This window comes from Cyprinus carpio, chromosome B10 (genome assembly GCF_018340385.1).
Source record: "Cyprinus carpio isolate SPL01 chromosome B10, ASM1834038v1, whole genome shotgun sequence".
NCBI lineage: Eukaryota > Metazoa > Chordata > Actinopteri > Cypriniformes > Cyprinidae > Cyprinus > Cyprinus carpio.
In genome coordinates this window covers 3,582,830-3,604,862 of record NC_056606.1, presented here as the reverse complement: position 1 = coordinate 3,604,862, position 22,033 = coordinate 3,582,830, and the positions used below count along the sequence as shown (strand labels likewise).

The following is a 22,033-nucleotide window of genomic DNA, read 5'->3' as shown; positions in this document are numbered from 1 at the left end:
AAAAAAAACAACAAAAAAAAAAACAAAAATTAGGAAACACAACGTGACCAGAATCACAACAAACTAATATATAAATAATGTTTTGTTTGGTAAGATCACGTGACCAGGCGGTTTTTTCTTGGCCTTATCACATCTCATAATAATGTTTTGTTTGGTAAGATCACGTGACCAGGCGGCCTTATCACATCCCAAAAACATCACAAAATCTGTATACATGGCAAGCTCTTCTCTTCCATAAACAATGCTCTTTTTTGGCCTTAAAAACATTGTAAACTGGGGTGCTGTTTTCAGAACTTTACATTTGTGAATAAAGTATTTTAATATGAGAAGTTAACAATTTACAACAAAGTCTACACTTTTATCCTCCAAATGAACCCAAATGAACTCCAAATTTCAACATGTCCCAAGTAATGGATGGAGACTAGATATTCTTTGTTTAATCCAATGACATACTTCAGTCCAAAACGAATTAACCAGATAACAATGGAGAAATAAGTGTTCAACAGTTTCTACATCATTATTACAGAAATGACATCTATTAGAATCCATATTAAATCTTAATCTCAGAAATTCTTTAGCAGGATAAATATCGTACAACATTTTAAAGTGCACTTCTTTATGTTTTGGTGGAAGAGGAAATAACAAATATTTGCATCTAAATTCATTAACTAATTTCCTATTTAGATGTTGATCTATATGTTATATGTTAGCATGTTAAGGAATACGTGACCAGGCGGTTTCTGAAGCAGCGCTTCGAAACAAAAGAGTCAAATGTTTCGAAGCTTCATGAATCATGATTCGGTGATTCCCGGAGCCACCGCTGGCGGCAGTAGTGCGCTGCTGAGGCTCTGGCTGAAATAAACACAGAAGAAGTCGCATTCCGTCCGTCCACGTGCGAGTCGAGCAGCGTGAGGCTCGAGGATCGGCAGCAACAAGGTATGTTTCAGGGCATTTATAAGTAAACCGTGGAGAACGTTTTAGTACTAGATTTTACAGACTGATTTTTGTTTAGATTAATCCAACTAACTATTGTATGGAAAGACTGAATATTTGAACTGACCCAATGATTAAACACACTACCCATCTGACCCTGACCTCAGGGGAACGATTATTAACTCTTATATGAGGGTCAGTATAACGCGCTGTCATGATTCTGCTGAAAGTTTAGCTGTTGCTGTAACATTTTCTTCCTCGTTCTTTCGTTTCAGGACAGGAGTCACGTGGAGGATTCATCTCAGCACGTGCTCTGCTTGTGCGCCTAATGATCAATAATGAGATTCGGGGAATAAGTTCTTCTTGTGTTTGTCTGTTATGGTGTGAGACTTGCATTTTGTAGTTCTGTTCTGTGGAATCCAGTAAATTAGGTTTTTTACAGTCTTTCTGTAATCGGGTTGCTCGGATGCTTCATGCAATCAGTGCAAAAACCTGTAAATATTGTCTAGTTTTAAAATAATAATAATAAAGACATTCTGGCTGACGTTATGATCATGTTGTGAGTTTTTGTTATACAAAAAAAAAACGAGTTTGCGTGCTAAATGTGTGTTTAGGGATCACAACAGTGTGTAAGTGTTTATAAATCTTAAATATCAAATTTGTAAATTGAAATACTACAGTAATAAAGGTGGGACCCATCGAGAACGTGGGTGGGTGGGGGGATCAGTAGAATAGAGCTCAATGAGTGTGATCACTGTGATGAATCTTATTTGCGTTGGAGATACTGAAGATAAACCAGTCTCGTGCATCTCATGGATATATGCACATATCTATCTGTGGTGCATCCTTCAACCCTCTTAGTAAGAAAAATATCCAACAAAGATTTTTCTTTAATTGATGGGACATTCCCCAAAATTAATATAAGCAATACAAAACCAACCAACTAGCTTATTCTAAAAGATTGTTTTTCAGTTTAATTCTGATGTTAAATAAAACCCCGCGCCTTCGCGGAGCAGGCGCGTCCTCCAGTGCAGCAGGCGGCGCTGCGCAGCATCACAACCAGAAACAGCACAGCAGCAGAACACGTGTACAAAATATTGGTGTTTTCTTACATTATTGAAAACATTATAGTTCTTTATCTTTGCAGTTTCTTAATATTTTGCTGTCATTATAGTTCAGTTGCCGTAATAATATTATTACAACAAGCTGCTGCTCTTCATAAAACATCATAATAAAACAAGAAATATTTTTATTCCAAGGTGCTGCGGGTCTTCAGAGATCTGCATAAGACAAGAAGACATGTTTTTAAAGATGATGACCGAGCTCTGACAGGTATCAATAAACCAAATATACTTCCAAAAATTGTCCACATACTTGAATTACATACTTAAATTATTTACATATCAGTTCACAACATTTTGTAAATTTTTATTTTATTATTATTTTTGTCCTGTGTTTGTCTATATGTTGTTTTCTTTTTTTTATCTTTAAGTTCTGAAAAAAATTAAAGTATTTATTATTATTATTATTATTGCAGTTGTTGTTACTATGTCTTAGTTAAATCTATTTTTTTGTTGTTGTTGTTTTTTTTTTTTCGTTTTTTTTTACTCCTCTGGACATTAGCTGCCAGGTTAAAAATAAATGATGAATTCCAAAAAAACAAGAATGAAACGTCAGAGGAAAATATCAAAGAGGTAAGTCACGTGACAGCACAGCTGAGTCTTGTGATATGATTGAACTACAGGTGCTGGTCATATAATTAGAATATCATCAAAAAGTTGATTTCACTAATTCCATTCAAAAAGTGAAACTTGTATATTATATTCATTCATTACACACAGACTGATATATTTCAAATGTTTATTTCTTTTAATTTTGATGATTATAACTGAGAACTAAGGAAAATCCCAAATTCAGTATCTCAGAAAATTAGAATATAACTTAAGACCAAAACAAAGAAAAGATTTTTAGAAATCTTGGCCAACTGAAAAGTATGAGCATGTACAGCACTCAATACTTAGTTGGGGCCCCTTTTGCCTGAATTACTGCAGCAATGCGGCGTGGCATGGAGTCGATCAGTCTGTGGCACTGCTCAGGTGTTATGAGAGCCCAGGGCAGGTTGCTCTGATAGTGGCCTTCAGCTCTTCTGCATTCTTGGGTCTGGCATATCGCATCTTTCTCTTCACAATACCCCATAGATTTTCTATGGGATTAAGGTCAGGCGAGTTTGCTGGCCAATTAAGAACAGGGATACCATGCTCCTTAAACCAGGTACTGGAAGCTTTGGCACTGTGTGCTGGGGCCAAGTCCTGTTGGAAAAGAAAATCTGCATCTCCATAAAGTTGGTCAGCAGCAGGAAGCATGAAGTGCTCTAAAACTTCCGGGTATACGGCTGCGTTGACCTTGGACCTCGTAAAACACAGTGGACCAACACCAGCAGATGACATGGCACCCCAAACCATCACTGACTGTGGAAACTTTACACTGGACCTCAAGCAACGTGGATTGTGTGCCTCTCCTCTCTTCCTCCAGACTCTGGGACCCTGATTTCCAAAGGAAATGCAAAATTTACTTTCATCAGAGAACATAACTTTGGACCACTCAGCGGCAGTCCAGTCCTTTTTGAAGCGAGACGCTTCTGACGCTGTCTGTTGTTCAGGAGTGGCTTGACACAAGGAATGCGACAGCTGAAACCATTGTCTTGAATACGTCTGTGCGTAGTGGTTCTTGAAGCACTGACTCCAGCTGCAGTCCACTCTTTGTGAATCTCCCCCCACATTTTTGAATGGGTTTTGTTTCACAATCCTCTTCAGCGTCCGGTTATCCCTATTGCTTGTACACTTTTTTCTACCACATCTTTTTCTTCCCTTCGCCTCTCTATTAATGTGCTTGGACACAGATCTCTGTGAACAGCCAGCCTCTTTTGCGATGACCTTTTGTGTCTTGCACCTCCTTGTGCAAGGTGTCAATGGTCGTCTTTTGGACAACTGTCAAGTCAGCAGTCTTCCCCATGATTGTGTAGCCTACAGAACTAGACTGAGAGACCATTTAAAGGCTTTGCAGGTGTTTTGAGTTAATTAACTGATTAGAGTGTGGCACCAGGTGTCTTCAGTATTGAACCTTTAAACAATATTCTAATTTTCTGAGATACTGAATTTGGGATTTTCCTTAGTTGTCAGTTATAATCATCAACATTTTTTTATTTTTTATTTTGATGATATTCTAATTATAGGACCAGCACCTGTAGATATTAAGATGTCATTTCTGTCTGCTCTTGGAGACTTGAATATCTATTAAACGCATTCTTTCAGATGCTCAAAATGGCCCGAGCGGTTGAAACCATCCTTCGTGAAAATGTGATACAAGGAGAGCATGTGGAGCAAAATAAAATATGTGAGTGTGAATCTCAAAAACATGATCACATGCATCCCAAAACCAAAAGAAGAAGAGAAAAGGAAAAAAATAAGAGCCTATAAGAGTTTTTCTATTTATTTATAGTGACACACTTTAAGCATAATTCTCCTCCCAGATTCTCATTACTGTATTTCTTCTTTACATTGTTTGTTACTGTAATACAGTACTTTGACGTGTTGATAATACAAATCATTGTGTAAGAACATACTGACGTATTGTGTTCACTTTAATATATATTTCTTTAAATATATATATTGTCTTAAATCTACCTTCATTAAACCTGTAGAAACCCTGTGTCCATTTCTTCACACTAGCCATAATAAAAAAAAAATATCTCTTTATATAAAATTAAAATAAAACTAAAAACATCTAGATCCCCACGATAATAACTGTTGTTTGTATTGTGTTTAGTGTTACGTCCCCGTGAGAGTCTCCTGCTGGACAATGTGCCTTACTCTGATACACCCAGAAACAAGACACGGCCCTGATTCACTGTCATTGATACGGCTCACCCATTTTTCATTTGCACTGTAATATCACACAGTGGCCATAACAGCATAACTTTAATAACTTGTACAGTATGTTGGAGCAGCGCTGATGTGATCAATTAAAATCAAACAAAATCAACATCCTAAATATAAATAGTTTTTCTATGTCTATAATAAAAAAAAAAAAAAAAAAAATTCAAGTCCATTTCATTTCATTTTTATAGGGATAGGTCACTTGGTATGACTGTTGAGTTTTGAATTTATCTGAATGGAAACAGATTTCCGTAGCTCAATCAGTATTTGGTGCCAACGGCAGCAAAACCAGAACGCTTGGGTTGATATTTGATTATATTTGATTACGAACAGCCACATATCACGTTTCATTGTGTCTGTTCAACTGTAATGATGCATCTCAGGTTATATCATGTTTGTTTTTAACCCAAATTCACAATGTTGTAATGCTATTGTGTCCAGTTCTGTAAAGGCATTTAAAGAGCCTATAACTTAAAGAGTAATAATAATGTTCAAAAGATATTGTCAAACTCATCTAATTTTAACACATCTAATAGGTCTCTCCCATTTGTGCCACTAAGGCTTTAAAAATGTGGAATGTGCAGTGAAGTTTATACATTGTTTATATACAAACCCGATTCCAAAAAATTTGGGACACTGTACAAAATGTGAATAAAAAATCATGTGGAAGTTTCAAATTTCAATATTTTATTCAGAATACAACATAGATGACATATCAAATGTTTAAACTGAGAAAATGTATCATTTTAAGGGAAAAATAAGTTGATTTTAAATTTCATGGCTTTTCCAATCTCAAAAAAGTTGGGACAAGGCCATGTTTACCACTGTGTGGCATCCCCTCTTCTTTTTATAACAGCCTGCAAACGTCTGGGGACTGAGGAGACAAATTGCTCAAGCTTAGGAATAGGAATGTTGTCCCATTCTGGTCTAATACAGGCTTCTAGTTGCTCAACTGTCTTAGCTCTTCTTTGTCGCATCTTCCTCTTTATGATGCACCATATGTTTTCTCTGGGTGAAAGATCTGGACTGCAGGCTGGCCATTTCAGTACCCGGATCCTTCTTCTTCTACGCAGCCATGATGTTGTAATTGATGCAGTATGTGGTCTGGCATTGTCATGTTGGAAAATGCAAGGTCTTTCCTGAAAGAGACGACATCTGGATGGGAGCATATGTTGTTCTAAAACTTGGATGTACCTTTCAGCATTAATGGTGCCTTTCCAGATGTGTAAGCTGCCCATGCCACAAGCACTCATGCAACCCCATACCATCAGAGATGCAGGCTTCTGAACTGAGCGCTGATAACAACTTGGGTTGTCCTTGTCCTCTTTAGTCCGGATGACATGGCGTCCCAGTTTTCCAAAAAGAACTTCAATATTTTTATTTTATTTTTTCTGACCACAGAACAGTTTTCCACTTTGCAACAGTCCATTTTAAATGAGCCTTGGCCCAGAGAAAACGCCTGCGCTTCTGGATCATGTTTAAATATGGCTTCTTTTTTCTACCTATAGAGTTTTAGCCGGCAACGGCGAATGGCACGGTGGATTGTGTTCACCGACAACGTTTTCTGGAAGTATTCCTGAGCCCATGTTGTGATTTCCATTACAGTAGCATTCCTGTATGTGATGCAGTGCCGTCTAATGGCCCGAAGATCATGGGCATCCAGTATGGTTTTCCGGCCTTGACCCTTACGCACAGAGATTGTTCCAGATTTTCTGAATCTTTGCATAATATTATGCACTGTAGATGATGATAACTTCAAACTCTTTACAATTTTTCTCTGAGAAAACTCCTTTCTGATATTGCTCCACTATTTTTCACCGGCGCATTGGGGGATTGGTGATTCTCTGCCCAGACACTGCCTCTGAGAGGCTCTACCCAATCATGTTGCTAATTGGAAATAAGTTGCAAATTGGTCCTCCAGCTGTTCCTTATATGTACATTTAACTTTTCCGGCCTCTTATTGTTAAATGTCCCAACTTTTTTGGAATGTGTAGCTCTCATGAAATCCAAAATGAGCCAATATTTGGCATGACATTTCAAAATGTCTCACTTTCAACATTTGATATGTTATCTATATTTATTGTGAATAAAATATAAGTTTATGAGATTTGTAAATTATTCCATTCCTTTTTTACTCACAATCTGTACAGTGTCACAACTTTTTTGGAATCGGGTTTGTATATATGTATGTGTGTATGTATATATACATATACACACACAAACTTTTTTTTATACATATTGAATACTCTTTAAATAAGTAGACTTTGGTGCTGGTAAACATGAAATAGTGTTATTAATTGACACTTAGCAAACTTTCACAATGAAATCCAGTCGAACTAATCTGGAATTGCACATAATGGCAAAATTTATTTGTTTATAATAGGGTACAATGGGGCTTAAGGCACAAAAAATGTGCTATTCAGTGCACCTAAAATGTACAATTGCAGAAAAATTATATAGGCTATGTTTTTGCATTGAACATTAATGGAGCAACAGATTTTATGTGAAAATAAATCATTCAAGTCGTTTTTCTTTGTTTTGTTTTTTTGGTTTAAAAATCTTATGAGACACAAATACTTCAGCTAAAATAATGTTGTTTTTTAATAAGGTCTAAGTTAATATTTGTTCAAAACAATCACTTTAGCAAGGTTCATACTATTTACTGCAAAAAAATAAAAAAAATATAAAAAAAAAGATAAACAAAAATAAAAAAATTAAAAAAATATAAAAATACAGAAAAAAAAACAAACAAAAAAATAATAAAAAAGTAAAGATTCTGAAAGCATTGAAGGTGATCGAATAATAATTGAATATAGATTTACAGTAGTACCAACAAATGATATTTTATTATATATGATTAATATCATGTTTTCAAATATGATGGTTTCATTGTAAACCTGGTGTTTATCTCTAAGATGGACACCCAACATAATATATATATGATATTTACCATCTGAATCTAACCATGTCATGTAAACAAATGGAAAGGCAGCCATCTATTAATTATCATGTTAATTTCTGTGCGCCTTTAGCCCCAACAGCAGGGCGCTTTTTACCCCAAATACCATACTTTTACATATTCTTTGCTTCGTTGCTTTAATTAACTTAAAACTAAAAATCATTAAGAACACCTCTTTCTTAAAATATATGCATTCATTTTAGCGATTCTCATGCTACTTAAATCTACAACATTTAAAAAAACATCAAATATTAGATCAAGTAAGCACAGAATCAACTTTGCGCTGCTGCGCGCGATCGCGTCAATGATCAGACAAATATATAAAATAAAAAATTATACAAAAATAAAAAATCACTTACAAGGTGACTCTGAAGTAGACTACACCTAAATTCAAAAAATGTACTTTAAAAGAAATAGTATACTTTAAATGAATATACTTTAATGCAAACTGAATGTTATGTTTTCTGACACTTAAATGCAATTAAATGAAAATGTATTGTAATTTAATTAAGAAGGATTTGCTTGACACATGTTAGCAACATGCTAGAAACATGCTAGTCATGTTAGAAACAGGTTAGTAACGTAAATCATGCTAAAATATGTTAATCATGTTACAAACATGTTAGCAACATGCTAATCATGCTAGCAACATACTAATCTAATAAACATGCTAGCAAAATATTATAATAAACATGCCTGCAAAATGCTAGTCATGCTAAAACATGTTAGAAACATGCTAATCGTTGCTAATGCTAACAACATATTAACAACATGATAATCACACTAAACATGCTGATAGCTATCAAAATCTGTCTAAACTATCTCAACTTTCAAGGCTTTCTCAAGCCAACTTCAAAGTTTGTTCACAAACTTTACTTAACAAAATCATAAAAAGTACTCAAAATAAATATTGGCCCCCTTGGTCTTGCTAAAGACGCATCAAAAAAAGCTGTGAAAATTAATCCAAATTGTTGAATACCGTTTGGTCTTTTATTTAGCAAAAATTCACACAAATGTATCCTTTCATTGGATAAACAAGAATTTTAAAATGGGGGGACTATCATTATGAAATAAATGTTTTTCTCTAATACACATGGGCACAAAAATGGCCCCCTTTATTCAATACTTTTTGAAACCTCCATTTGCCAGTTTAACAGCTCTAAATGTTTTCTATAATGCCTGATGAGGTTAGAGAAATCACCTGACAAGAGATCAGAGAGACCATTCCTTCATCCAGAATCACTCCAGACCCTTTAGATTCCCAGCTTCTCCTCTTCAGTTCACTCCTCTCATTTTCTATAGGGATCAGGTCAGGGAACTGGAATGGCTCTAGCAGCAGCTTGGTTTTGAGCTCAGTGACCCATTCTTGTGTTGTTTTTGAGGTTTGTGTTTGGATTATTGTACGGTTGGATGATTCAAACATGGTCCATTATAAGATTTCTAACAGAGTCAGTAACTTACTGATTTTTTATCTGTTGGTATTTGATAGAATCCATGATGCCATGTGTCTAAACAAGACCTCCAGCAGAAATATAGGCCCACAACATCAAAAATACAGCAATATATTTCATCGTACACATGGGGTACTTTTTAAAAAACCCATCTTGAGTGTTTGCTGCTAAAAAGCTAATTTTTTAGTTTCATCTGACGATAGAAGCCAGTCCTATTTGAAGTTCCAGTCGTGTCTGACAACTGAATATGCTTTAGTTTGTTTTTGGATGAGCTAGGAGATTTTTTTCTTGAAACCCTCCTAAACAACATGTGGTGATGTAGGTGCTGTTTGACAATTTTTTTTAAGGTTTTTTGAACCAGAGACTCAATTTTCTTTTAACTATTTTCTGCAATTCTCCAGCTGTGGCTCCTTGGAGAGTCTTTAGCCACTCAAACTGACCTCCTCACCACACATTAGGACGATATAGACACACGTCCTCTTCCAGGAAGTTTCGTAACATTTTCTGTTGGTTGGAAATTCTTAATTATTGCCCTGATGGTGGAAATGGGAATTATCACTGCTCTAGCTCTTTTCTTATAGCCACTTCACTAATTTGTGAAGCTCAATTGTCTTTTGCTGCACATCAGAAATATATTCTTTGGTTTTTCTCTATTGTGATGGATGATTAAGGGAATTTGGGCTTTGTTTTCCCTCCGCTTTACATTTCTGTGAAACAGGAAGCCAGAGCTGGATGATTTCATGTTTATAATCATGCTGGAGTGCTCAAAATTGTGAATATGAATGGGAATATACTTCAGAGATATTTTACTCATAAGAATTTATAGGGGGGCCAATAATTGTGACCAACGAGTATTTGAGAAAAACATTTATTTCCTAATGATATTTCCCCTCTGTTTTAAATTCTTATTATCCAATGAAAGGATACATTTTTGTGATTTTTTTAAATAAAAGACCAAAAGGATTAACAATGCAGATGAATTTTCACAGCCTTTTTTGATCATATTTACCAAGGGGGGCAATATTTTTTGGCATCGACTGTATCTATATTTAGTCTGAAGGTGTGATTTATTTATTGACTGTTCATTGAGCATCATCAAAATTGCCTACAGACCCTGAGGATGTTTATCTCCATACTACAAGTAGCATTAATAATAAATACACGTGCAACACTGTAACTGTAATAAATGTGTTCACTGCGCATGTCTGTTTACCCGAATGTGCTTCTACAGACACAGACCTAAAAGGAAAGTTTTCCTTGGTTTGTTATGACCACGCAGACTGCACAAAACTACAGCTTTATAAACGCAACTACAACTAAAACTTCAAGTGTGCCTTTCACAGTTAGTCTAAACTAAAGTATGACGAACTTTAGTGGGCGTGGCTAAAGAGTTAGTATTTACTTTAACCAATCTCTTTCAACAGAGACGACCTGCTAAAGCATAAACCACTGTCCTGTAAAAGCGTGCTCAGGCCAGAAGAGAGAGAATTAAAGATTTTTTCTGACGGATTTTTTTCTGAAGGGGAACTTCGCGCTGACTTGCTGCAGTTCTTAAAGCGGCCGCTAGAGGAAAGTAAGCGGTTTATACCACATTTGATAGCTGCCCTGATATTACCTCTAACCAGTCAGGTAAAAATGGTTAAAGTTTGTCAATAAATATTTATCCGATTTGAACCTTTCTTGCGAAAGTGTTTAGTCACATTTTGCCTGTTACTTTTCTCAGCGCTACTCAGATTAGACCAATCACAATCGTACTTGATTACAGGAAATTGACTTGTTTTGGCATTTTATGAAGATTGCTGTAACCTGTTCTCTTTGTATATCACGTGACGGTCATTAGAAATAAAGAAATGTAAAGGGTAATATCAGTTTTAGTCAATAAGTGTCTCAAATAAGAATAATAAAAAAGATAAATCCCTGATGACACGAGCTTGTTTGAGTGACGGACTCGGCTCTGTGAGCCTCTAAGCGCCGCTTGCAGGAAGACTCTGTCACAAAAAGGAAAAACATTGCAATAAAGTCCGTCCCAATGTATAAGCACTGCCATAAACGCATAAAAAGCGCCTGCGTGGCAGCAGAAACACACGACAGAAGCGTGTTTGTACAGAATGAGCTCCCATGAGCCTCGTTCATGTCTAATCATAACTTTAGGCCTTGTGTAGACAGACTATATATCATAATATTAATAATGATATGTGTTCAATAAATCCGTCTAGGATTGTTCTTTGGCCCTTAACTGTAAAACTAAACGATTACAGCGTAATGCAAATTTAGATTAAGGTAAGCAATCAAATATATTTCTATCCAATGCTTTTCTTCAACAAGGATATATTTAATTTATTTAAAGTGACAGTAATCAGAATAATTTCTGAAGGATCGTGATTAAGACTGGAGAAATAATGATGAAAATTCAGCTTCGAACACAGGACTAAATGACATTATAACATCTCGGAGAGCATATAAAGCTTTGAAAGTGATTCAGAAATCTGACTGACCCCATCACCCCACAGTATTATAACAAACTCATATGAAATCATATTGATTTATCACAGTAGCCTGTATTTTCTTTCTGTCGTTCATAAGGATTGAGAACAGAACAGAGTCACTAGCACCTAAACATGTAGTAAACCACCTAAAGTTAGTGAACAACATTACTATTACGTGTTTAATATTTAACAATCAAGTCATCTGCCATAAGGTTAAAGTCCTGTGAAATGATTATAAATCTATAAACAGCTGTTAAGTGGTTCCTTGAGTTGTTTATTACGGCAGTGCATAACATCAGATGATGCTACTCTGAAAGTACAATCAAATTAAAAAAGGGATGTTTTCAGATCCCCAGTAAAGAAAAGAAAATAGGAAAAGCTGGTGTGATGTATTTCCCAGAAATATAGTGTGTAACAGCACGAGAACAGAAACCGTCCAGCAGCTCTCTCTCTCTCTGTGTGTGTGTGTGTGTGAAAGACAGAGAGAGATAGAGAGAGAGTGAGAGAGAGAGAGGTGGGTTGAGCCTCAGTGACAGACTGGTGAGGAGCCAGTAGGAAGTGTTGTGCTGGTTAATGTGCAATCTGTCTGGGAGGGGAAGCTCTGTTTGCAAATGAGTTCTCTAATGTTTCATCCTGTTCCTCTGCACTCGTGTTGAAGCGCACAGGAATGAGCTTCTCTAGAAACCCTGGCCTTTAAGCAATGGTCTCGGTCTAACTTCTGAAAACCCTCTGGCAGCCACAGTTGGACATCTGCGGAAGTCTCACTAAAGTTTCAAAATGGTAAGTACACTAGAAGGCCTGTGCTGTTTGCTAGTTAAATGTTTATTTAAATGCGTATTTGTTCAAGGCTTTGACCAGCCTGTGTGCTCAAACGAACATGGTTACATATGTAGTACTACATTAATGATGATAAAACAACACATGAAACTCAGTGTGTCAGTGTTTTATAGTGCTTAACAGAATCAGACGACATTATCTGTTGAAGCTGACTTCATCTAGATCTTTGGACTCATCTGAAAGTGATTGTCAGGCAGGAAGTCCGTGCTGAACGTGAGGGAAATAGTGACTCGATGAAAAGCCAATAATGATATCCTGTCTGATTCAAAATATTATACTGCCTTTTTTTACAGGCAGTATGATACAGTACCATGCTGATCTATCTTTCTATCTTTTTTCTCTCTTCCTGTTTGTCTCTCTTATTTTTTCTCTTGTTAAACTAACATTGAAAGTGTGTATCTATCTATCAATATATCTATCTATCTATCTATCTATCTATATATATATATATGAGGCTTACTCGTTTCACTTTTGTTGTGAGAGGGCTTTCACAGTTGCCAAAAATAGAACTTGTGGGTTTTTTGTTATTAAAATAAAAAAAAAGCAAGTCTAGCTTAGGTAACAAAAAGCCATCCATAAACTGTAGGCAGTTAGTTACTTTTTCATGGAGTAACAAAACGCATTACCTTGAAAGTAGCTTTCCCCGTGACTGGTCATGTGTGTTGTTATTAGTGCATTGTCTTTTGGGTCCAGTGGATAACTCTTGTGTTTCTCTTTATAATGGAGGCTGACTACAACGCTGAAGCACAAGCGCCTAGCAAACTCAACCAAGTTCAGGATCAAGTCAATGATGTTAAAGTCATTCTCAAAGACAACATCAACAAAGTCCTGGAGAGAGGAGAGCGGCTGGATGACCTGATGGGCAAAACGGACGATCTGCAGGCCACGGTGAGCCTTTGAGACCCGTCAAGGTCAAAACGAGACCAATACGTACACATGCTGATCTCTGTAAGACCTTAACAAGGCATTTAGTGAAACTCACATGAGGCCAGATGATCAAACCAGTCACAAAACATTTTTTTGATTTGTTCATGATAACAATTGATTGTGTGTGTGATTATCTTGCCTTTAGGCGGACTCGTTTCAAAGGACGTCCACGCGTGTTGCCAGAAAGATGTGGTGGAGGAACACCAAGATGATGATTATAATTGGTGTGGTAGTGCTTGCCATCATCATTTTAATCATCCTGTTAGCAACACAAGTCATTCCCACCTAATACAACCCACACATCCTTTTCAATCATTTGTATTCAGTACACACACACACACACACACACACACACACACACACACTAAAAATTAATGCCTTTTTTATACTATGAAAGGAACTGGATACATTTATGTATAGGTACATTTCTATTTTTGACATTTCCTGTAAAATTCTATAGAAATCTGGGGCGAATATGTCAGGGGTGTATGCATATGCATTATATGTGGTTTTTACTTGTTAGGCTGTTATTCTAATATAACGGGACTGAAAACAACAGAATTCACTGTAAGTGAAAAATGTTTCAGGATGTGTTTATTGTTAGTGGTCTTCCTTGGAGACATCAAAAACCATTTCAATTCTAATTACATTTCATTACAATGCTGCAGACCTCCAGCTGTGAATGGTTATATGACTCCGGGAACATTTCTCACGCTTTAACTGTGAAATCACTCTGTGCTCACGAAACTGATTTTATACCTTGACAAAGTATAGTCCGGGATGGATTTAGAGCTTTTTCTTGGTATCTTTACATTTAAATTCAAACCCTTACAATGTATCAGTCAGTAGCTGTCTTTGTCAAGAGGATGTGTGGCCTGTATAGATTATATGTACTATATGGGAAATACTGATTGGCATGTACTTATTGTGTAAAAATAATTGCATGACAGAATGAAGCCTTTAAAGGAACAGTTCACCCAAAAGTGAATTACTTTCCTACTGGAAACAATATAATGAAAGAGAATCTAGACTATCACACATGTAAATATAGTCCTTATTACTCAAAACGAAATGGTGTGGGATTTACTTTAGACAATTTCTATTAAATTTCATAATTACAAACATTGAATTTACCGTGTAATTTTTTTTTAGTAAGACTGAAAGTGAATTTTATTGTAAAATGTAATCCAATAATGTTTAATTTACAACATATATTAGTAACACTTCACTTAAAGCCTTTATGTATAATGCACTATAAATGTATTCATGATGTGGATTGTAATGCATTACATCTTTTCATAAACAATTGCAACCAAAGTGAAAATGCATCGTTATTTGAAGGGTTTGTTGTTTTGAGCATTACACTTTCTGAAGGTGTGACGATAAATAGATATTGTAACTGTGGTTATGATTATTCATGAGACCATACAAGGCATTATAAATTGCATTTAACTAATGCATTAGAACTACTTTTATAGTGCATTATAAATTCAGTTTATAATGTCTGGGAATATAATGCACAAGTCAAATCATGTTTTTTTGTTATTTTAAAGCTGGGCCCCAGCTGCTTTACTGGTTTAATATTGAAAACAGCAGCAATATTTGACATGAAGGAGAGTAAAAGATGACAGTCTTCATTTTTGGGTGAGCTACGACTTTAATCTCTAAAGGTTCATACACTTTATCTTCTTGTATTTTTCAATGGTTTACATGACTCTGTAGTAAAATACTGCAATATGAAATGAATATTAAATGGCCTACACTCTGTACGCACTTTTAAGCAATAAATTAATAGACTTGTATACAAATAATTTCTAAACGATTTGGGCTCTCTATAATTCATTGTATTCAACAACACAGCAAGAAATACGATTATAAACTTACACAAGCTACAACTAATTAAACACAGAAACAAATATTCTGGAGGTTATAGTTGGAAATAACACTTGAAATATTCTTTAGTGTGTCCCCTTTCCAAGTAACTTCAGATTTAAAAGGAACTGGTGAATGAAATGCCGACCAAAGTGTAGTAACGTGTTGATCAACTCCATATTTAATAAGTCTGGCCCTCGTGTTTTCTCCTCTCAGGGTTGACTTGCGATTCGCTCGACCGTCTGAAAAACAAAAAAGAAAACGGCAATTACGCTTCAGAAGGACACTGACTCATAAAATGTCAAGGAATCCCAATTCTTTAATAATTTCAATAAGGAGACAAGACATGACTTTGAAATCGAATAATAGCAAATGCAATAGTGTTCAATTGAAAACTTGCGGAATCATAACATTTAAATGTGAAACCTTGAATCGATGGAAATTAAAGGACAAAAAGGAAAGCATTACAAGCATAACATTAAGACCTTTCCAAGATTTCAAAAGGTTAAAAAAGAGAATCTGTTAGATGAAATTAACACGGTTTACAGGTGAAGCTTTTTCCACCGCTGGCGGTAGAAAACCACACAATACAAATATAAAAAAGCACTTCTCCAGCGCAGCGGCATCCGAGTACAAACCGGCTTTTAGCTCATGGACTACAGGATATTACGAGCTACAAATAAAGAAAAGCAAGCATTACAGGTAAGATTAGATTAGAAGTGCATATTAACACTGGAAAGTCCAGAGAAAGCCGTATCCTTCGAAAAGTGAACAGTTAATTTTAATTCCGGCTCTCGTGTCATATTTTACCATTACTTGATGGTGCCTGGAAAAAATGGCATTACATTATAATATATTATTACATAAGACCAATCCCAAGAGGTTTTAAGAGGAACCTTTAAATACAAAAAAAAATATAAAAATACACACAATTCAAAAACAGAAGTTAAAAGCTTGACGTGTCCTTTTTATGTTTTTGTTGCTGAAGTTTTTACAATTCGTATACAGGATGTTGGAAGACCATACCAAATGGGAGCATTCGAGAGCGTACGCCTCTCGTACCCTGTCCGCATTGAGCGGGCCTGAGACAATCGGGAAGTCAGCTCATGGCCTGCAAGGAAGTCCCCGCTGGCAGGTACAAACAAGGTATATGTCAGAGTTAGGAGACAACATTCTTCGGCTTTCTTTCCTTGTAATTCCATATTTTCTGGTACCCATTTAGCAGTACTGTACCTGTTAATTTTTACAGTTAAAAATGGCAAGAAACAGCCAAAAGCCAGCTGTTACATTACTGCCAAAAGTCTCTATGTTACCACTACTGTAAAGCACTTCAGGGTGCTGTGAAACTTTAGAGAAAAACAAAAATTAAGCAACGTACATTACAAAAAAAACAAACAAAAAAAAAAAGTTTACAAATGGTGATTAAGAGACTACAGATGCACAGGCGTGAGCTACGCTTCAACATACCTGCATGTTTCTGGTTAATACGGCTTGTAAGTGTTTTGATGGCCGCCTCGCCTCGGGGATTTCCCGTAGCCGCTCTGCTGATCTAGAGTTAGGAGCACAAAACACAAACAACGCAGACATCTACGGTTAAACGTGCTGGCACACGGGCGCTCGAGAAAGGCGGAAAACAAAACAACCTCAGCGTTTTGGGTTTTACAGCCAATTTCGTGACACATGCGAGATACTTACGTTAATTGTATTCAAACATTCTTTCAAAATACTGTATTTTTGACAACGAGGTGAGAGACACAGATCTGTGGCGTAAATGAATGTTTGAAAACTGTTTATTATTTGCTAAAAACGACCGCATGGCCTACAGATTTACACGTCCAATGGATTCAAAGGCACTTTGACAGATGTGTTTTGAAGCTAAGACATCCCTTTCTATATTTAGCACCATAGGTATTATAATACATATGTACAGTATAGCTTTGTGCAAGCAAGCCTTCCCTGTAAGACAAAAAGCAACTGCAGCAATGTTCTAGAGATTTCTCTGGAAGCGTATGTATGATACAAGCATGTGCATTCTGCTCAGATAATTTAGTGCACAACTGTCATAGTCCGGGTCGAGTACCGACAATCCACGATACAATATATCCTTAGTTTTTTCATCTGTGCGTTCACAAACAGTATTACATACTGCTGTAGTCACCATATCCGTAGTAGTTGTTGTAACCCGAGTAATCATAGCCGCCGTATCCATCATAGCCTTGATTGTTGTAGCCATAGTTCCCGTAATTTCCATAACCTTGATTCCAGTAATTCCCGTATCCCTGGTTCCAATTCTGATTGGGACCTGCAACAGACGCCGAAGGCACATCACTGTTAACAACGGCTGAGGACGCTGCAAAAAAACACGTACAGTCGGCTAATCTAAGTGGACTGAGGTATCAAAACAAAAACATTTCATTCAGAATTTATGAACACAATTAAAATGCAGTAAATTTAAGGAAACTCCAACGGTTTATAAAGTAATTCCCAGAAATATTAATAATGCCAAGTACACAATTCTTAATTGTACTGAATTATTGTTCATTTTATGAATCGTATTAGAAGAGGGTGCACTAATTTAGTCCGTATATAACCATTTAAAAAGATGTTTTGATATTTCTAGAAATTAATCCTGAAGTTGTGTACATTCTGTGGTGCTCAACAGTAAACTTAATGGATGTGTTTACTGATCTTATTAGAAAAATATGGTTCAGATGATTATAAGTTTCTAATTACATACTAATAACATTATCAAACACATCAGAGTACAAGCAGTCTAAATTAATCATGCAAATGATCTGTTCGCTTAATTTGGAATTTCTCTGTAAATTCTTTTTTCACGTCAACATTCCAAATTCGTAACATTCTGTAGCGGCCCCAGTGCTGCCTGACGCACCTCCTCTGCCCCTGGCTCTGACGGCGTACCCTCCTCTTCCTCCCCACTGCTGCTGCTGATACTGCTCCTTGGACATGGCCACCTTGACCTCGCACTGCACACACAATGACAGCCTCACATTACTATCAGAAACACAACAACATTCACAGTCAGAGCCGGCAGGAGCATTTCACCTGACTACTGATTCTCAGTTCTCACGTCACAGAAAAAAAACATGCTAATAAAACAAAGTACTTTTTATTTAACTGCGTTATACAAAAATATGCATTTCCACATGGTAATTTAACCAAAAAGATTGCGATATGTACCATTAAAGTGATATAAAGCTGTGGCCTAAGAATGAGGGTAAATTGTAAATTGGGGTCATGTGCAGGTCTCCATAGGTTTTAATACAGTTGAACTCCTTTAACTGTCACCCCCCATTTTTTAAAATAGGCATTAAAGTGCACTATCCAAACTTAAATTGTTGTATTTTATGAACACTTTGGAATATAGACCTAAGGTTGGTCTCTTTTTAAAGAAGAAAATTAGCAGATTTTGGCAAAAGTGGAATTTTTTCAAGGAATTAAAGTATCAAAAAGTTTAAATGTACTGTAAATAAAATGCGCTATATTAATTTTATTGTATTTTATTTATTATAAATATTTTACATAACAGGTTTTTACTCTAAAATTGGTATAAAATTAAAGCCTTGTGTCTAAATAAGTTATGTTCCAAATTTGAAGTTGATATGAAAAAAATTGAGGTTCCTGTGAGATTTTATTTGGGGTGTCATTCCACAAACAGCCACCGGGAGCCATCAAAACTACTTTGAATAAAATTTTTCTCTAGATAACCACCAAATATGGAATACTGAGACTCAGACCTTTCCAATGATATGTTTGTTGCCAAGATTATAAAAAGTTTTAATTCTAAAAGACCGTAATGCATTTTGTAATATGACACTTGACTCCGCCCACTAAGGGGGAGGAGACCGCCGTAAGATTTTAAAGTACCATTTCCATGGAATGTCCGATTTCAAAATGGTTTTTACAGGATGACTCTTGGGCTTCTAAGCTTTCATTCTTTCAAATGATATATAATTTATGATGATTACTAAAAGATTTTATAGAGAAAAAGGACAACAAAAAAAAGAGTGCCAAGCGTTCCACAGGTGAGATGGTGACAGTTAAGGGGTTAATACAAAAAAGCAATTTCCTCACATTGTCTTCATGAGGTTTTATAAGTCTTTTTGTTTTGAAATAATGAAAGTATATAACATACGATATAATGCGATGTATCGCCTTCGATAATCAACGCGATATTGCGTTAGCTTCATTATCAGTGATCTACGGCTCTGTCTATTAAATGCCGCTCCATTTGAAAGCAGGTGATGGCGATTTAGCGCTAATCAGGGAACCGGCTTTACATACTACACACACATCAACATACCATTAAATAAATCACCAATCCCTAATAACATTTATGATTCGTGTCGAATGGCAGGATCATTTTAAGACTGTACCTTGCTTAAACCGATGTTGTGGTACTTCTTCTCCATTATTTTCTTTACTGGCTCCTCCTCTTTAAATGTTATAAAACAAAAACCTCGTCTTTTGTTTGTTTTATTCTCCATTGGCAGCTCAATGGATTCCACCTGAGGAAGTATAGAAGTGTAAGTCATGTGGGGTTTTGTCACGTATTACAGATCAGCTTTCCGCTTTCTCTATACCTCGCCGTAGGCGTCGAAGTACTCTCTGATCTTCTCCTCCGGAGTATCTGGGGAGAGACCTCCTACAAACACCTTCTTCACAGGCTCCTTGGACTTCATGGCCTTTGCTTTCTTAGGGTCGATGGCTTTTCCGTTCAGTTTGTGCTCCTTCTGTGAGATCACCTTTAACAAGGAACAGACACGCGTCGAGATTTGATTTAATCAGTCTGCCTCGCCAGCCTCAACACTCAAATGGCACAATTCTAACAAAAAACAAAACACCTTTTCCACGCTCTCAGCAGCTTTAAACAGAACAAATCCGAAGCCCCTGGACCGGCCCGTCAGAGGATCCAGCTTCAAGGTGCAGTCCACCACCTCTCCAAATTTAGAGAAGTAGTCTTTCAGGTCTTTCTTTGTTGTGTCCCAACTCAAGCCTCCGACGAACATTTTCCTAAAACCAAAAAGACTGATGTGAGAACAGATTGTGGGGTTAAGACTTTACAGTGATTTATATCAGGTCAAGTACTACAACACAAAAGACAAACCATAACAGGGCTTCTGCAAGGTTTATGATGGAAAATTATAAGACCACGTAAAGGAAATCTAGGGGAAATATTAAAGGGAATGCACCAATATGTTCTCTCAATGAAAATGTCAACAAGAACACAATGAGCACACTTTACAGCCAATCTCCATTACTTTTTAATTAATAATACCAAAACAAAAAGCTTAACTACTAGAATATGGAATATGTATTTTTGACATGCCTTTTAGTAAAAATATGTCTAAAAACAAAGACTGGTTTTCTGGGAGATTTATCAAAACGAAGAGAATTTATGATTTTAAAAAAAGGACAAAACCCTGCTATTAGGCTCAGTTAGTTAAAAGTGAAAGCAAGTTTTTATTCCCCAGTGACAGGTAGAGTATATCCTAAATTTGCATTTGAAGTAAACATACCTTGTTTTAACGATGTTTAAGTATTTGTTTTGCAAAACGACAAAAATCCTGACAAAGATGTTCATTTTTGCATTACATGGAACATTTAATTCCACGATTTTATGTATTTTGGATACAATTTAAAACCTATTAGGCCTTCGTTTAAAAAAAATTAAATCTTTTTCAGACCTACATTAAAGCCTGGGTTACAATCCTTATTTAATTTTAAAGGGTGATATTTCACACGACGCTTGTAGTCACTGATTTATGATGAACCTACACACCACCACGAGCTACTAAACACATTTAAGAGTTCCTCGCTGGAAAAAGACACAGCTGACATTTGACAAACGCGCATTTGAAAGGCAAATGTGTCTGGAAGCAGCCGCAGCCTTGTGAATATGCGCACGCGACTAATGAATATTCATGAGGTCCAGCGCGCGACTGACAGATTGACGTCATCGACAGTTCGGCCCTTAATTATGTGCTCCATAATGATAAACAGATACGGATTCACAGAAAACAAGTCGGTTTTTGTTTTATTTTCTTTAATCTGAGAGATATACGCGTTACACGAAGTCGAAAAGCCTCTGCAGACGGGGGATATTTGACCTAACTAGTACATGGAAACCGTATAATTTCTTGTTTATCAGCCGAGACTCACCCCTCATCTTCCTCGTTTTTACTGGCGTCTATCTTGGAGCCCTCCGCCTCTCCCGGGCCTCCTTCATCGGCCCCCAGGAGCTCCTCTTCATCCTCCTCCTCCATCTTCATCAGCGGCTCTTCGCCCTGGATCTGCTCCTCCGACATCCTCGATCGGTTCTCGGCGAAAACGCGGGCTACTGCAGGTGTTTTTCCTGAGGAAAGCGTCGGAGGTTAAAACGCGACTGAACCGGCGGTGCGTCGTGTTAAATTAGGCTCACGATCGCGTTTGTTTTAGTCAGCTTTCAGGATGTCGATGGCAACGGCGTCCATTCACAAAATGGCTGCGTAACGGAACTCGAACGTAATGACGTCACTACGCATTTTGGAACCAGCGACGTCGGTCGCGCTTTCCGAAATCATGGCTCTCTTCTGTACAGTGAGCAAATGCGTTGTTATATCACACGTATAA

General features: G+C 36.6%; 3 protein-coding genes and 1 long non-coding RNA gene across 12 annotated transcripts; 3 read left to right on the top strand and 1 right to left on the bottom strand.

The window, feature by feature from the left end:
• Nucleotides 1–278: 278 nt before the first annotated feature.
• On the top strand, nt 279–1,482 carry LOC109084438. The gene is made up of 2 exons (XR_002016766.2): nt 279–936; nt 1,209–1,482. It is a non-coding gene; the product is annotated as an uncharacterized LOC109084438 (long non-coding RNA).
• A 192-nt stretch (nt 1,483–1,674) lies between these two features.
• LOC109084433 (complex III assembly factor LYRM7-like) lies at nt 1,675–4,953 on the top strand. The gene is made up of 5 exons (XM_042731974.1): nt 1,675–1,689; nt 2,175–2,265; nt 2,557–2,627; nt 4,245–4,326; nt 4,759–4,953. Exons 1-5 carry the CDS (start codon nt 1,675–1,677, stop codon nt 4,833–4,835), a joined length of 336 nt encoding a protein of 111 aa, XP_042587908.1. The 3' UTR covers nt 4,836–4,953.
• A 5,756-nt stretch (nt 4,954–10,709) lies between these two features.
• si:ch73-234b20.5 (uncharacterized protein LOC449923 homolog) lies at nt 10,710–16,656 on the top strand. Of its 2 annotated transcripts, none has more exons than XM_019099109.2 (4): nt 10,710–10,851; nt 12,423–12,544; nt 13,328–13,489; nt 13,674–16,656. In XM_019099109.2, the coding sequence occupies exons 2-4, from the start codon at nt 12,542–12,544 to the stop codon at nt 13,815–13,817; spliced, it is 309 nt and encodes a 102-aa protein (XP_018954654.2). In that variant the 5' UTR covers nt 10,710–10,851; nt 12,423–12,541; the 3' UTR covers nt 13,818–16,656. The 2 variants fall into 2 exon arrangements, with proteins under 2 accessions (XP_018954654.2, XP_042588084.1); XM_042732150.1 differs by having other exon boundaries at nt 10,753–10,907.
• On the bottom strand, nt 15,166–21,985 carry LOC109084441 (heterogeneous nuclear ribonucleoprotein D0-like). 8 transcript variants are annotated; one of them, XR_002016769.2, is made up of 9 exons: nt 21,584–21,985; nt 20,266–20,434; nt 20,005–20,166; nt 19,798–19,929; nt 18,294–18,387; nt 17,547–17,702; nt 16,868–16,949; nt 16,427–16,528; nt 15,166–15,642 (listed from the first exon to the last, which is right to left on the bottom strand). XR_002016769.2 is itself a non-coding variant. In XM_019099115.2 (8 exons), exons 1-7 carry the CDS (start codon nt 21,727–21,729, stop codon nt 16,882–16,884), a joined length of 927 nt encoding a protein of 308 aa, XP_018954660.1. In that variant the 5' UTR covers nt 21,730–21,985; the 3' UTR covers nt 15,166–16,528; nt 16,868–16,881. The 8 variants fall into 8 exon arrangements, 6 of the variants coding, with proteins under 6 accessions (XP_018954660.1, XP_018954661.1, XP_018954662.1 ...); XR_006155715.1 differs by having other exon boundaries at nt 16,427–16,949; XM_019099115.2 differs by having other exon boundaries at nt 15,166–16,528.
• Nucleotides 21,986–22,033: the final 48 nt, after the last annotated feature.